The sequence below is a fragment of the Trichomycterus rosablanca genome, chromosome 8 (genome assembly GCF_030014385.1).
Source record: "Trichomycterus rosablanca isolate fTriRos1 chromosome 8, fTriRos1.hap1, whole genome shotgun sequence".
In the NCBI taxonomy this organism is placed as follows: domain Eukaryota; kingdom Metazoa; phylum Chordata; class Actinopteri; order Siluriformes; family Trichomycteridae; genus Trichomycterus; species Trichomycterus rosablanca.
In genome coordinates, this window is record NC_085995.1 from 31,390,221 (window position 1) to 31,404,499 (window position 14,279).

The 14,279-nt window shown below is 38.0% G+C and overlaps 1 protein-coding gene across 1 annotated transcript in view; it reads right to left on the reverse strand.

Annotated features, from left to right (window-relative positions):
* Window positions 1-2,917: 2,917 nt before the first annotated feature.
* The window catches only part of csk (C-terminal Src kinase), a 60,728-nt gene continuing 49,366 nt past the window's right edge, over window positions 2,918-14,279 (reverse strand). Inside the window, exons 6-13 of the mRNA XM_063000724.1 lie at window positions 8,871-8,964; window positions 8,691-8,756; window positions 7,563-7,662; window positions 7,309-7,399; window positions 6,376-6,449; window positions 5,420-5,615; window positions 5,233-5,319; window positions 2,918-3,796 (exon numbers count right to left, since the gene is read on the reverse strand). Of these exons, the coding sequence (XP_062856794.1) occupies window positions 3,614-3,796; window positions 5,233-5,319; window positions 5,420-5,615; window positions 6,376-6,449; window positions 7,309-7,399; window positions 7,563-7,662; window positions 8,691-8,756; window positions 8,871-8,964 (891 nt within the window). The 3' untranslated portion in view covers window positions 2,918-3,613. The remainder of the gene's footprint in view (window positions 3,797-5,232; window positions 5,320-5,419; window positions 5,616-6,375; window positions 6,450-7,308; window positions 7,400-7,562; window positions 7,663-8,690; window positions 8,757-8,870; window positions 8,965-14,279) is intronic.

A 14,279-nucleotide genomic window follows, 5' to 3' on the forward strand; every position in this document is an offset into this window, starting at 1 on the left:
TATAGCAGTTATCCTCTTTTTGACAAGTATACGTCAGGTATACAGAAAACATTGGTCTTTAGATAACACTTAAAGGTAATTCAGGCGTTCTTTGGTAAGGACAAAAGTCACAGAACTATACTACAATAAGAAATAATTAAATGTTTAATATTTAAAATGGTTACATTCATGACAGGAATGGTAGTTACTCATTACACAAAATTGTATTTATTTATTTATTTATCAGGATTTTAAAGTCATGTTTTAGATGTTGGTTACAGGTTACACATTATTGATCAGTTCACAAACCCATGGAGACACAGGGAGAACATGCAAACTCAGACTTTCTGGAAGAACACACAGAAAGGACCTGGACCAATCCACTAGGGAGTTGAACAATTAGCCACGACTGGATTGAGTAAATATTGGGGAATAACTCTCCCCACACACAAGCAGGCTGTCTGTAGGGAAGGATGTTGATAAGGATTATTGTGCTTTTATGCCCTCTCTTGTTGCCCTGCATGAGGTGCCTCTCCATATGTGATACATGGTACGTGACAGTTTCAGCCTCTCTTGGCTGGCACAAGGTGGTGTGAGTGGAATGTGAATTGGCTAGATTGAATTGGCTAACTTGATTGAGAGCATATTTTAATTAAAATTATAGATAGATAGATGGGCTAAAAATTATATACCTTTCTAGCCCATCTATCTATCTATAATTTTAACTAAACAAAATATGTCATATGATTTGATCAGGGGTTATGTATCCAATCTCCCCAACTTGTTCTGGTAAGGCATTACATAAAAGGTTATTAAAAATCTATGTGTTTGTGGGAATTTAAGCACACAGAGAGCATCTGTAAGGTCAAGCACTGACGCGAGAAGGCCTGGCTCACAATAAACCCTTCAATTGCTCCCAAGAATATTCAGCTAGGTTGAGGTCAAAGCTCAACAGTTCAGGACACAGTTTTTACTAGAATTTCTTTTGGCTTCCTCCAAACATAAATCCATGACGATGAACCAAGTTTCATAATGGTAACCCTGCTTACAAAGCACAGTCACCTTGCAGACATGCTCACTTCGTTTTCTTGCTTTTCTTGGGGCTGAACATGTGAGTCATTTAGCTGCTACGCTGTAAAATGGTGTTTATTTCTGTCCGTGAGCTTCCACTTGTGAAAACTTTCTTTTGGCTGATGCTGTTTGTGCATGTACAGACATTTATTGCTTAGACTCAGGGCAACAATAAAAGACTTACCTGCTCAGAGGTGTTGTGACATTCAAATCAAGCTACAGTGGTACCTTGTAACTTTGATGTCCCCTAACCTTAAAATCTTTGAAACTCGACGCCCTTCTTTGAGAAATGTTTACCCTTAAACTCAATGTGTTTAGCTTTTTTTTCCACGGGCCCATGAAACGCATTAACAGATTTCCCATACATCCTTATGGAAAAAAAATACCTTGAAACTCAGTGCCTTTTAAACTCAACGCCACTCCCAGAACCAATCGACGTTGAGTTTCAAGGTACCACTGTACTTTGTGGTGTTTCTACTTTTCTGTCCATGCCCTATATGCCCTGTACACTATGTGGGCAGAATTTGTGGCAGAAATTGTTGTAGAAATTTCGGTTATGGGAAAGTTAGCAGATTCTAATATTACCCAAAATTACGTCTAATCTGCTTCTTTTTGCAGACAGTTAGAAGAAAAGGGAAGATAAATTTTAGATCACTACTGCTTTACCTTATTTACCATCATCATATACTATATACTAGGACCAAATAATATACTAGGACCAAATAAATTAATGTGTTTGTGTTTGATGCGCTCCACTGGTTTGGCACCCTGTCCGGGCTGTATTCCTGACATTTTGTAAAATGTATAAAACAGGAATCTGTCATTTGTTCATTCTCCTAAATCTTTATTTATCTAAAAAAATTATATTTGAAAATACACTATATGGTCATAAGAATTGGTACAGCTAACTATGAGCTTGTTAGACATCCCAATTGGTATTAAAATAGCATGACCTCTATGTAATGTTTTTAGCTATAACAACAGCCGCTCTACTGATAAGACTTCATACAAGACTGAAGTATGTCTGTGGGAATTTGTTTGTTTGTTTATTATGATTTTAACGTCATGTTTTACACTTTGGTTACATTCATGACAGGAACGGTAGTTACTCATTACACAAGATTCATCAGTTCACAAGGTTATATCAAACACAGTCATGGACAATTTTGTATCTCCAATTTATCTCACTTGCATGTCTTTGGACTGTGGAAGGAAACCTGAGCAGCCAGAGGAAACCCACGCAGACACAGGGAGAACATGCAAACTCCACACAGAAAGGACCTGGACCGCCCACCAAGGGATCAAACGCAGGACCTTTTTGCTGTGAGGCGACAGTACTACCCACTTAGCCACCGTGCCGGCCCCTGTAGGAATTTGTGCCCATATAGTGACAAGAGGATTTGTATAATTGGACACTGATGTTAGTCAAGAAAGTCTCAGTTGATGTTCCATTTCATTCCAAAGCTGTTCAGTGAGGCTGGGGTCAGGACTCTGTAAGAAAAATCAAGATTTTCTTCATGTCTTCATAGACCATGCATTGTGCACAGGGGCACAGTAATGCTGTAAGAGAAAATGCCCTTCCCTAAACTGTTGCTGCAAAAGTGAAAGCATATAATTTCCTTTATATAACTGATAAATCACACCTGTTACCAACTGTTGTGGCTAAAACACAATAATTTAATAATTAGAATGGATGTCCCAACACTTTTATCTATATAGTGTATCACACAAACACAAATTCTATAACTTCTAGATTTTCGCGTTCAGTATTTAGCCATGAATCTTTTTTCATAATTTTTTTAGCATCTGGCAACACTGATGGCAATGTGCAGCTGTTTCTTAAATAAAAAGACACATACATACTCTGTAATCTTGTACAGACAGACAGCTTTATATTTTCTTTTATCATTATTTTCTTACATTTGTCATACAAAAAGCTCTTCTGTTCATCATAGATCAATAACTAATAAATTGGTCCCCACGTGCCCCATAAACACACTTCCAGTTCTTTTTCTTATATCTAGGAGAGAGTGAGACCATTGAAACCAGATTTTCAAAAAGACAAAGAAATGAAATTTTAAGACGTAAACTGAATATAAAATCAACAAAGCAACCATAGATCACGGTCAGGAATGGAGTCTGGTACACTGCAGACTTATAGACGAACATCTGAACATACACACTGGACTGTGTTGATACCTGTGTTCATTTGAACAAACACATGAGCACATGACGTGTGATTCAGTGAAGCAGAGGAATCAGTGTCTGTGCAGTTCATGCATGAGAGACACTAACAGAGGCTGGAGAGGGTGAAATAAAAATGAAGGCGAGTAGACGAGAGAAGGCCAGCCTCCCCGATTCTGTAAATCAATCATGAAGGCACAAAGAAATGGAAACAAGAAAAATATAGGAATCAGTAAAAGAATTTGGCCACAGTCTTTTCTTTCTTTCCTGTGTGGACGTGTGCAGTCCAGACAGTCTCTGTGTCCACACTCCCAGATCTGCAGCCCTGTGTCCACACATTGTGTCCGTCCGTAATGTCCGTACCCTCGCAGCTGCACTCTCACAGGTAGAGCTCGTTGGATTGAAGGAGCTGTAGACTCTCCCTCAGTACTCTGAAGCTGGGCCTTAGGGCTGAGTCCAGAGTCCAGCACTGCTTCATGACGTCGTACACAGCAGGCGGGCAGCCGTCAGGAGCGTCCATCTTATATCCCTTCTCCACACGAGGAACCACGTCCTTAAGAGGCTAGATGAGAACAGAGGGAAGATTTAGATTAGGTTCTTTACTGAACAGTAGCCAAACATCATAGAATATATATATAAAAAAAAAACTACATTTATTGATTTAAAATACACCTGAAGTTTAAAGTTTACAAAAACTTCTGATGGAAAGGTACACTATATGGTCAAAAGTATGTGAACACCCCTTTAAAAATTTACTTCAGCTTTTTCATGTACACACATTGCTAAACGATGTATAAAAATTAATTACTCATTATATGATACCACATATTAGCTGTCTACATACTTTTAGCCATATAGTGTACACTCAAGATGTATGACTGGGCCCTTTTGGGTCACTGAGCACTCTTAACGTCACAAAAAATACTTATTTCAAAATTGAGTGATTATGTGATTATGTTAATCAAAGTCTATTCCTACTGAAGTTAGTGCCAAGACAAATCATTTACTTGGGTGTTTGGGTGGTGCAGCGGTCTATTACACCAGATTCAGGGTTCAAATCTTAGTTGTACTATTGGCCAGCCAGGCATCTGCACCAACATGATTAGCTAGGTCTGAGGGCGGAGGGACAGTGGCCAAAGCTCTGTAATGGATTGGCACCCTGTCCGAGATATTCCCACCTTGTGCCCAGTTTTTCCCGGTGGAACTTGACCCACTGCAACCCTGACCAGTATAAAGCGATTGACACAAATAAAATGAAATGTTACTTTTTTATATTAAATTTTAAATTAGTGTATTTTAGTGTAATTAATGTATTTTTTAGCATTCATTCATTCACTGATTGTACACCATTTTATCCTGGTCAGGGTCACGGTGAGTCGAATCATTAGGCAGAGGGTAGGAAGCACCCCAGACAGTTTGCCATTCCATCACAGGGCAGACACACACACACACACACACACACACACACACACACACACACACACACACACACACACACACACACACACACACACACAGAGATAAATACACAAAATCACACACACACTCAAAGTTTCGGCCACTACTGAATGCCTGTATATTGTGAGAGGAAACCGGAGCACCCGGAAGAAACCCACATGGACACAGAACGGTATTTAGCTTTTTTATTTTTAAGTAAAGCCTATAGTTTTTTTTTAGCAAAAGGGTTTTTAAGCTTGTAGGTCATCATGTACAGCAAACGCATTGGTTGACAGTTGTGTCCTCTTCTAAAGGCTGCCTCATGGTACTAGTACAGGAATCAACCAGATATTCAAGCATCTGACATTTAACAACAATATTTACTATTTTTAACTTGATTTTTACTAGATTTAGAAAGAAATCTTAATGTGAAACATAAACTGTTAAGTCTGATCCTTTATAAGTATGTCTTTAAAAGCAGCAGGATAGTCCAGATCCAAACAGAGAACATGTCTAAAAAAACAAACAAAAAAAAACTATTTATTCACAGGGAATACTTACAATTCTTGGATAGGGTACCCTACCAAACGAATAAATCTCCCAGAGCAGGATCCCATAGCTCCAGACATCAGATTTAGTGGAGAATTTCTGTTTTAAATAATCACAGATACAATCATTTAGCCATGATGTACAGCACACTTATAGTTCATATTATTTAACCCAACAAGACTCAACACCCTTGAAGTACCTTTTCTCTCAGGGCTTCAGGAGACGTCCATTTAATAGGGAGCTTAGCTGTGTCCTGAGTGGACGATGCCTCCTTGGTCAAACCAAAATCGCTGACTTTGGCGATGTTGTCCTCTGACACTAGAACATTTCGAGCTGCCAGATCTCTGTGCACAAAGTTATTAGCCTCCAGATAGGCCATGGCCTCACATACATCCCTGTACAGACACAATCATAAAGAGATACAGTAAAAAAAAAAATATTTTCCTAACAAAATGTAAGCACATAAACACAAAACCTATATTCAGTACAACAAGTAACAACTAAATTACATCCTTATTCACTTATTCATTCATTTTCACTATCGCTTCATCATGATCAGGGCTGCGGGGGGTCTGGCATGACCTTGGAAAACTGTTAAAAGGCAGGAACCCTAGACAGGGTACCAATCAGTTGCAGGGATTTACATAATCCATTACCTCCCTACATATTCATGCCTAGGGCCAACTTGAAGCAGCCGATCCACCTACTGCATACTTTGAGAGGTGGAACAAAATAGGAGGAAATTCTGTCTGGAGAAAATTCATGTAGACACAAAGAAAACATGCAAAACTTCTTAGCAGAGACGAGGTTGACCACTGTCTGGATGAGTAATGTAAATAATCCTACTTAAGATTACTTAAAAGTTTTAAAAAAAAAGAGTTAAAAAAAATGAAGCCATACTTCTGGGCACTTTCTCCAGGAGTTTGCTATGTTCTCCCCATTTCTGCAATAGTTTCCTCTATCACTTTGGATTGCTTTTTATCTTTAAAAACAATGTTTGACTGATGTAAGTAAAAAACAGTGAATGGAGGACATGCCCAGTATTTTCAGGTGGCACTGGACCCACTGCATTCCTGATCAGAGTTAAATGTGTAATTAATGAATAAATTGTATGTTTAATTGTCAACAGATGGACAAAGCAATTTCTACACCTACATTGTGAATTTGAGCAGACAGTCTCCTCCAATCACAGTGCGTCCTCTGGAGCGCAGATAGTCCACCAGGCTGCCCTGTAGAGACACAATCAGTCCTCATTTATACTCGGTTAATGCACTGACAGAACTGCAGACTTTAATTTTTAATTACATTTGTTTCATTTAGTAAGTACATGTACTCATTCTGTCATTGTTTCACCCCATTAAGCACCACACTAAAATATATTTCACAGAAAGACCTCATTACAGTGGTACAGTGGTAGCCTAGTGGGTCGGGCTTTGGGCTATCAACTAAAAGTTTGAGGGTTCGAATCCCAGCTCTTCCATGCAGCCACTGTTGGGCCCTTGAGCAAGGTCCTTAACCCTGTCTGCTCCAGGGGCGCTGTACAATGGCTGACCAATACACACTGACAACCATGTCTATATTTTAAAATTAATAATAATAATTCTGGAATGATTGAGACATTTTGTAAAATGCTATACACACAAGAATCTGTTATGTGTTCATTTTCTTGAACCGTTTTTATACCCAACAAAGTAAAAAAACTCCAGTGTTTTCACTGTCAAACTTATTGTCCAAATGATACTTTAATACGTAAACATTAAAAGATGTAGCATTAGAATTAGAGTTGGGACAGAGGCATATTTACCTCTAAATTCAAAGTAAATGTAAGAAACACTGCATTTTTTATTTGCATTTTCCATACTGTCCCAACATTTCCTTATTTGGGGCTGTAATTGTATAAAACCAAAACTCAATTAATTAAAAACATATTTCTCAAAGACATGAGGTTGTAAGATGATGGGTTCTTGTGTTAACAGGGAATTAAATGCTGTATATACTAAATTTAAAATATTAACACAATAATATTGTGAACCCTAATTTGTTTTTATGTAAATCTGCTGATTAAATCTACTGGTTGTTATGTCTGACCTTGGCCATGTACTCCGTGACGATGAACAAGCTCCCTTTCTCCTCCACGATCACTCCCAACAGCTGCACCAGGTTATTGTGTCTCAGTTGCCTGTACAACAAAACAGCATGGATGAAATATTACACCAAGTGCTTTTACAGTAACTTTAATGTACATCGATACACATGAGCAAGAATATTACAGTTGATTTATAAACGTTACAACAACATGATGCTGATTTAACAAGCATATCATGAAGGTAAAGAGAACATACGTCATGACTGAAGCTTCGGCGATGAAGGCTTGTGCCGTGGCATCATTTTTAATGCACTTCACAGCTACTTTAGTTCCTCTGTAATCTCCCACCATCACATCTGAAAAGAAAAACAATCCCAACACATGAGAGAAAAATCTTACATTAATCTTACATTCTTAAGTGTTTCTCAGATTTAATCCTCGGATTTAATACTATTAGTTACTCAAATCATGCAGTGATTATTAAATAGCAGATTAATTTAACCAATCAACTCGGAACAACAGCAATCCTGTAAAAAAATAATGAATGCCTTCTAGAACAAATACATCAGTGACAAATACATTTTTTAACACATAAACTGCTTGTTTCAGTTTTTGCCACTAAACCACAATTACGGTCAAATCAGAACGTTTACTAGGCCAATGAAAAACTATAGTTCAGTTTATTCCCCATCAATCAATCAAATGTTATACTAATTTTGTATTTTGGATCATTGGACTGTTGTACAGCAAAATATTTCCTCAGGTTCAGCTCACAAACAGATACATTTTAAATTTAGATTTAAAATTTAAATTTAATTAAATTCATTATGTCATCACTACCTGACACAACAAAGCACTGCCATATTACCACCTTGTCCAAAACATTTGATTTTGATTCATCATTTAATATAACATTGTTCCCGAAGGCTTGGCAATCATACAGCTACCTTTTGTTCAAAATGTCAGACAAGCACTGATGTTTCTCCTGGTAAAGAGTGATCTTGGCCTTGCTCTCCTAGCATGAACTGCAATTTTGCTTATTTAGGAGTCATGAACACTGAAAATAATTTTAAAATTTCTAAATTAGTTGCCATAATGCCGCTGGAGAAATTTAAGTGGGCTCTTGGGGATTTATGTCTTTTGTCTAGATTTCTCCATTTGAAAATAATGGCTCTCACTGTGGTTTGATGAAGTCTTAGAGCCTTTGATATGGTCCCCTTTCAGAATTTTTTTATTTTATTTTTTCTGATCTAAAATTTGTCTAGATAGTTCTACAGGGCTAGCGGAACTCCAACCTGACCGTGTTTTATTAATTTAGCAATTAAATTTGGTTAGCTGGTTAAATGAGTAACCAAAGGGCCAAAACAGTGATCTGACAGCTTACCTCCAAATTCACCCTTCCCTATAGTCTGAAGCAGTTTCAGTTCTTTGCGGTTCAGTGCCCATCCACCTGTTAGCAGAAACACAGAATCATGAAGCATGACGCCGATACAACCTGAAATAAAATAACTTTATTTAAAATCTTCAACAAAAAAGAGAGTGAAAAAAAAAAAAATGAACTTGCTTCGAGAGAACTCATCCTGCGCTGCAACTGTACCCTCCATGAGTTTGGGTTTGATGAGTCTGGTACACAGCCCATCTGCATCTTTGGTGTAGTGCTGCAGGAGACAAGAACAGGTTGAAAACACTTTTAGGTTTACTGTTATTAGTGGGGCCGCACGGTGGCTAAGTGGGTTCGATCCCCAGGTGGGCGGTCCGGGTTCTTTCTGTGTGGAGTTTGCATGTTCTCCCCATGTCTGTGTGGGTTTCCTCCGGGTGCTCCGGTTTCCTCCCACAGTCCAAAGACGTGCAAGTGAGGTGAATTGGAGATATAAATATAACCTTGTGAACTGATGAACCTTGTGTAATGAGTAACTACCATTCCTGTCATGAATGTAACCAAAGAGCGTGAAACATGACATTAAAATCCAAACAAACAAACTGTTATTAGTGTAGTCTAGCAAGGTGAGCCGGCATCTCTAATAAGATCTGATGTCTGGGAAAGAGCTTTGCAAACGTCAGCTACAAACAGTGCAGAAAATTAGTGAGTTTTTTGATGAGGGTTGTTTCTGTTTAACATTATAGAAATTTAATCCGCAACCCAAGCAAAGTTCAGCTAACTGGTCAAGTTTTCCTAATGATTGTTTTAAAAGGAGAACTACCATTTGCTTTACTTCTTTGTATTTCGACTGTATCATCTCATTAGACTTTTAACAGATTATGCTAGCTTACATTCATAATATCTGTGATGTGAATTGCAAAATTAGGAAGGCAAAATAAAGACACTTTTGTCTTGCTTCCTTCACCTCAACACCTATTTCTTGTTATGCAAAACAAGGAGAAAAACCCAACTCTTCATAGAATGAAACACGCGCACACACACAAAAACAGGGTAGTTTCCCATTTAAATGTACCACGATGGTTTATATTATTTTATATACTCCGATCAGCCATAACATTAAAAATACCTCCTTCTTTCTACACACATTGTCCATTTCATCAGCTCCACTTACCATATAGAAGCACTTTGTAGTTCTACAATTACTGACTGTAGTCTATCTGTTTCTGTGCATGCTTTGTTAGCCCCCTTTCATGCTGTTCTTCAATGGTCAGGACAGGTATTATTTTGGTGGTGGGTCATTCTCAGCACTGTAGTGACACTGACATGGTGGTGGTGTGTTAGTGTGTGTTGTGCTGGTATGAGTGGATAAGACATAGCAATGCTGCTGAAGTTTTTAAACATCTCACTGTCACTGCTGGACTGAGAATAGTCCACCAACCAAAAATATATCCAGCCAACAGCACCCCGTAGGCAGCGTGCTGTGAACACGGATGAAGGTCTAGAAGATGACCAACTCAAACAGCAGGTGGACCAACTAGGTAGGAGTGTCTAATAGAGTGGACGGTGAGTGGACACGGTATTGAAAAACTCCAGCAGTGCTGCTGTATCTGATCCACTCATACCAGCACAACACAAACTAACACACCACCATCATGTCATTGTCAATGCAGTGCTGAGAATGATCCACCACCTAAATAATACCTGCTCTGTGGTGGTCCTGTGGGGGTCCTGACCATTGAAGAACAGGATGAAAGCAGGCAAAAAAGGTATGTAGAGAAACAGATGGACTACAATCAGTAATTGTAGAACTACAAAGTGCTCCTATATGTGGAGCTGATAAAATAGACAGTGAGTGTGGAAACAGTGTAGTCTTATTTGTAATACAAATAAGAAGCAACAATTCATTGTTGTATAATGGAGAGTAAAAAAAGTCCAGGATTTGCTCATTTCATGAGTTAATTTAACGTATTTTGTGGAGAATACTTAATCTAGCAATTTTAAAAGGGAAAGAGATGTTCTGTGAAAACAAATTAGATTTACTGTGGTTGTGACTAGCATACAAAAACAACAATGTCTCAAATAAAGAATTCTGACTGAAAAACAGAAACAATCTACAGTTCTTACTTAAAAAAACCAGGCGAAGCTAATCTGCAATGTCTATTTTATTATTCAGTGTTGGCTATGGTGAAAATAATGAATATGCCACACCAGCAGAGGGCAGCATCACACACACAGAATATGACGAACACTTATTATACCATGGCCTGACTCTAGTAACTGTAAACGTCCAAACATAAACAATACTCTCATGATCAGAAATAAAACACAGACTATACAGAACTGAATAACAGATACTGTAATAAGTCCATGACACTATCAGTAATACTTTCTAAATGAGCTGGAACCAGTATCGAGCTTCCTCCTTTCCCTTTCTTTTAATAAACTTTTCCAGGAAATGATGTACGAACAAAAGGTCAAACAAAATCATTTAGGTGAGACAGAATACTGAACTCACACGCTTTCAAAATCAACTCACGCTACAGTGTACATACAACACATCCACAGCAAAACACCAGAACTGACAGTTATACATCCATGATTCTATTGGTGAAGCATTAATGAATAATTTACAAATTATGACTTTATATACACGACTGCTGGGGAATCCCCAATTTTTTGCAGTTGAGGAGGGTATATTGCTGCTCACTGAGAACTGAGAAAAACAACCTAAAACCTGCCTGTACAACTTCAGAGTAGAGAGTGTCGATAGGACTTGTCAGTACTACTCTGTGTATGAGCGAAAGACAGGAAAACATCTCAAATTACACAAGAATGTAGAGAATGCAATAAGATCAATAGTAAGGGTCAATGATAAAACGCAAGCGCTGAGGGGACCAACAGATTCACCAAACCACTATTCAACACCACTGCCAAATCTATTAACACCTAGCACATATAAACCCACACTAGTGAACAAAATGTAATCATAGCAATTAAACGTTTCGAAATGGTAATTATAAAATTATATGTAATAAAACTGCTTGCTGCTTATTAGCATTGTTAAAGAATACTACATTAATTTACTCTGTCTATGTATGTCTACACATTGGACTGCTGCAACACCGATTAGATACAAGTTTTAGTCTCAGAGATGCCACTGGTCTGGTCATAATCGAGGCTACGCTTTTGGAAGCTCCATATTGCCTCAACAGTGATTTTGTTGACCAAATGATAAAATCTTTTGGCATTAATACATTGTCAATATGGTTGCACCCATCTGGAATACAAAAATGTCTAAAATTTACTGTTATAAGGAATTTGATGACTTGACGTTTCCAAATCAAGAAGGCATTTTAAAAATAATATGACTTCTTTAAAGCAACATATTGGACTTTAGCACACAAATATATCTCGTGTAATGTCAATGACTAATTACCACCATAAAATTCAATATTTTATGTTTTATGTCAGTTAAAAACAAGTGCAGTTAAAAACAGGTACAAGAACAAATATTCAATTAAACTGTATTTACATTAAATAAGTAAAAAAGCAGTTGAATGTTTAGTGTCTAACAAGGTGTCATTAGCACAAAAAGCATTTGATGCAGTGGATAAAAGCTCAAAACTGTTACACACATATTAAGGCCAACATAGACTCAAATAAAGTAAACTACACACACATAAACAAAGTTTAACTTTATACAGCATTGATCAGCCATGTCAGTAAATGTCAGCAGTAATATCACCTCTAACCCTGTTGTTTCCTGGAGCTGGACTCAGACTCTCTCTCTCACTCACTCATTCGCTCTGCCTTATGCAGACTGCTTCCTGTTTTGGCTATTTTTAAGCCTGTCTGTGCCCATCAATAAAAACAGAAGCAGTAAAGGAAGAGAAAGTTGTTTTGGGGTCAAAACAAGAAATGTAAAGAACAATAAACAATCGGCTAGAGCTATTTATGGAAGCAGTGTAAATGTTAACGTTGTTTGTATAACGCTAAACTTAAGGAGTAGTGTATACTAAAAATACAACAATAAAACAGGAAAACGCTGCACTAACACTGGCTAATTATATTCATCAGATTCATCTGAGACTTGTTCAGCCATTGACCCAGTACTTTAATAAGCAGGGCTAATGGACATCCTTTTTTCTAAGATATTCAACCTGCTTCACCACTCAAACACAACACAGCTAAAGAGCATAATGTTATCGACTGTAGATCATATTTCAATTTTGTCTCAAAAACATTGTTCCTAAACTGTTGGACTATGTGCTCACACACATAGTTCCCTGTACACAACCGAACCTTTCATGTATACTCCTTTTATTGTCAAACTTTTTATAATTACCTATAAACTCATTGTTGGCGATTAAAAGTGTCAAACTGAGGTGAGAAAATCTTAAGGACATATAATCAAACACATTGTGTACTGTATGTATATCTATGGCCCAACATATTAGGTCATAATTTAAAAAAATACAACACACTTACTATAGGGAACCCAAGGGTTAAGGTTAGGGTTAGATGAAGAAATGATCCAATCATTCAATCACAATAGACTGTTTAAGGGAATAATTAAAATCTCAAGACTGCCTTACTGTATATTACAAAAGGTATGTGGACACCTGACCATGAGGTTGTTGGACAACTCACTGCAAAACCATGGATGCACATATGAAGGCTCCTTTTCCTTTCAGCAGTAAAAGTAAGTTCTACAATTACTGACTGTAGTCCATCTGTTTCTCTGCATGCTTTGTTAGCTCCCTTTCATGCTGTTCTTCAATGGTCAGGACTCTCCCAGGACCACTACAGAGCAGATATTATTTAGGTGGTGGATCATTCTCAGCACTGCAGTGGTATGTTAGTGTGTGTTGTGCTGGTATGAGTGGATCAAACACAGCAGCGCTGATGGGAGTTTTTAAACACCTCACTGTCACTGCTGGACTGAGAATAGTCCACCAACCAAATATATCCAGCCAACAGCGCCCCATGGGCAGCTTCCTGTGACCACTGATGAAGGTCTAGAAGATGACAAACTCAAACAGCAGCAATAGATGAGCGATCGTCTCTGACTTTACACCTACAAGGTGGACCAACTAGGTAGGAGTGTCAGAGTGGACAGTGAGTGGACACGGTATTTAAAAACTCCAGCAGCGCTGCTGTGTCTGATCCACTCATACCAGCACAACACACACTAACACACCACCACCATGTCAGTGTCACTGCAGTGCTAAGATGATCCACCACCTAAATAATACCTGCTCTGTGGTGGCCCTGTGGGGGTCCTGACCATTGAAGAACAGGGTGAATGCAGGCTGAAAAGGTATGTAGAGAAACAGATGGACTACAGTCAGTAGTTGTAGAACAACAAAGTGCTTCTACATGGTAAGTGGAGCTGATAAAATGGACAGTGAAATTAGAAACAAGAAGGTGGTTTTAATGTTATGGTAGATCAGTGTACATACTGTATATAGATATATGTACACATACATAAATATACACATACATATATGTATATACACATACATATTTTTACAGTGGTAAATTATACTCTCACTACAGTTGGTATCAACGGTTTGAACACACAGTGGTGCT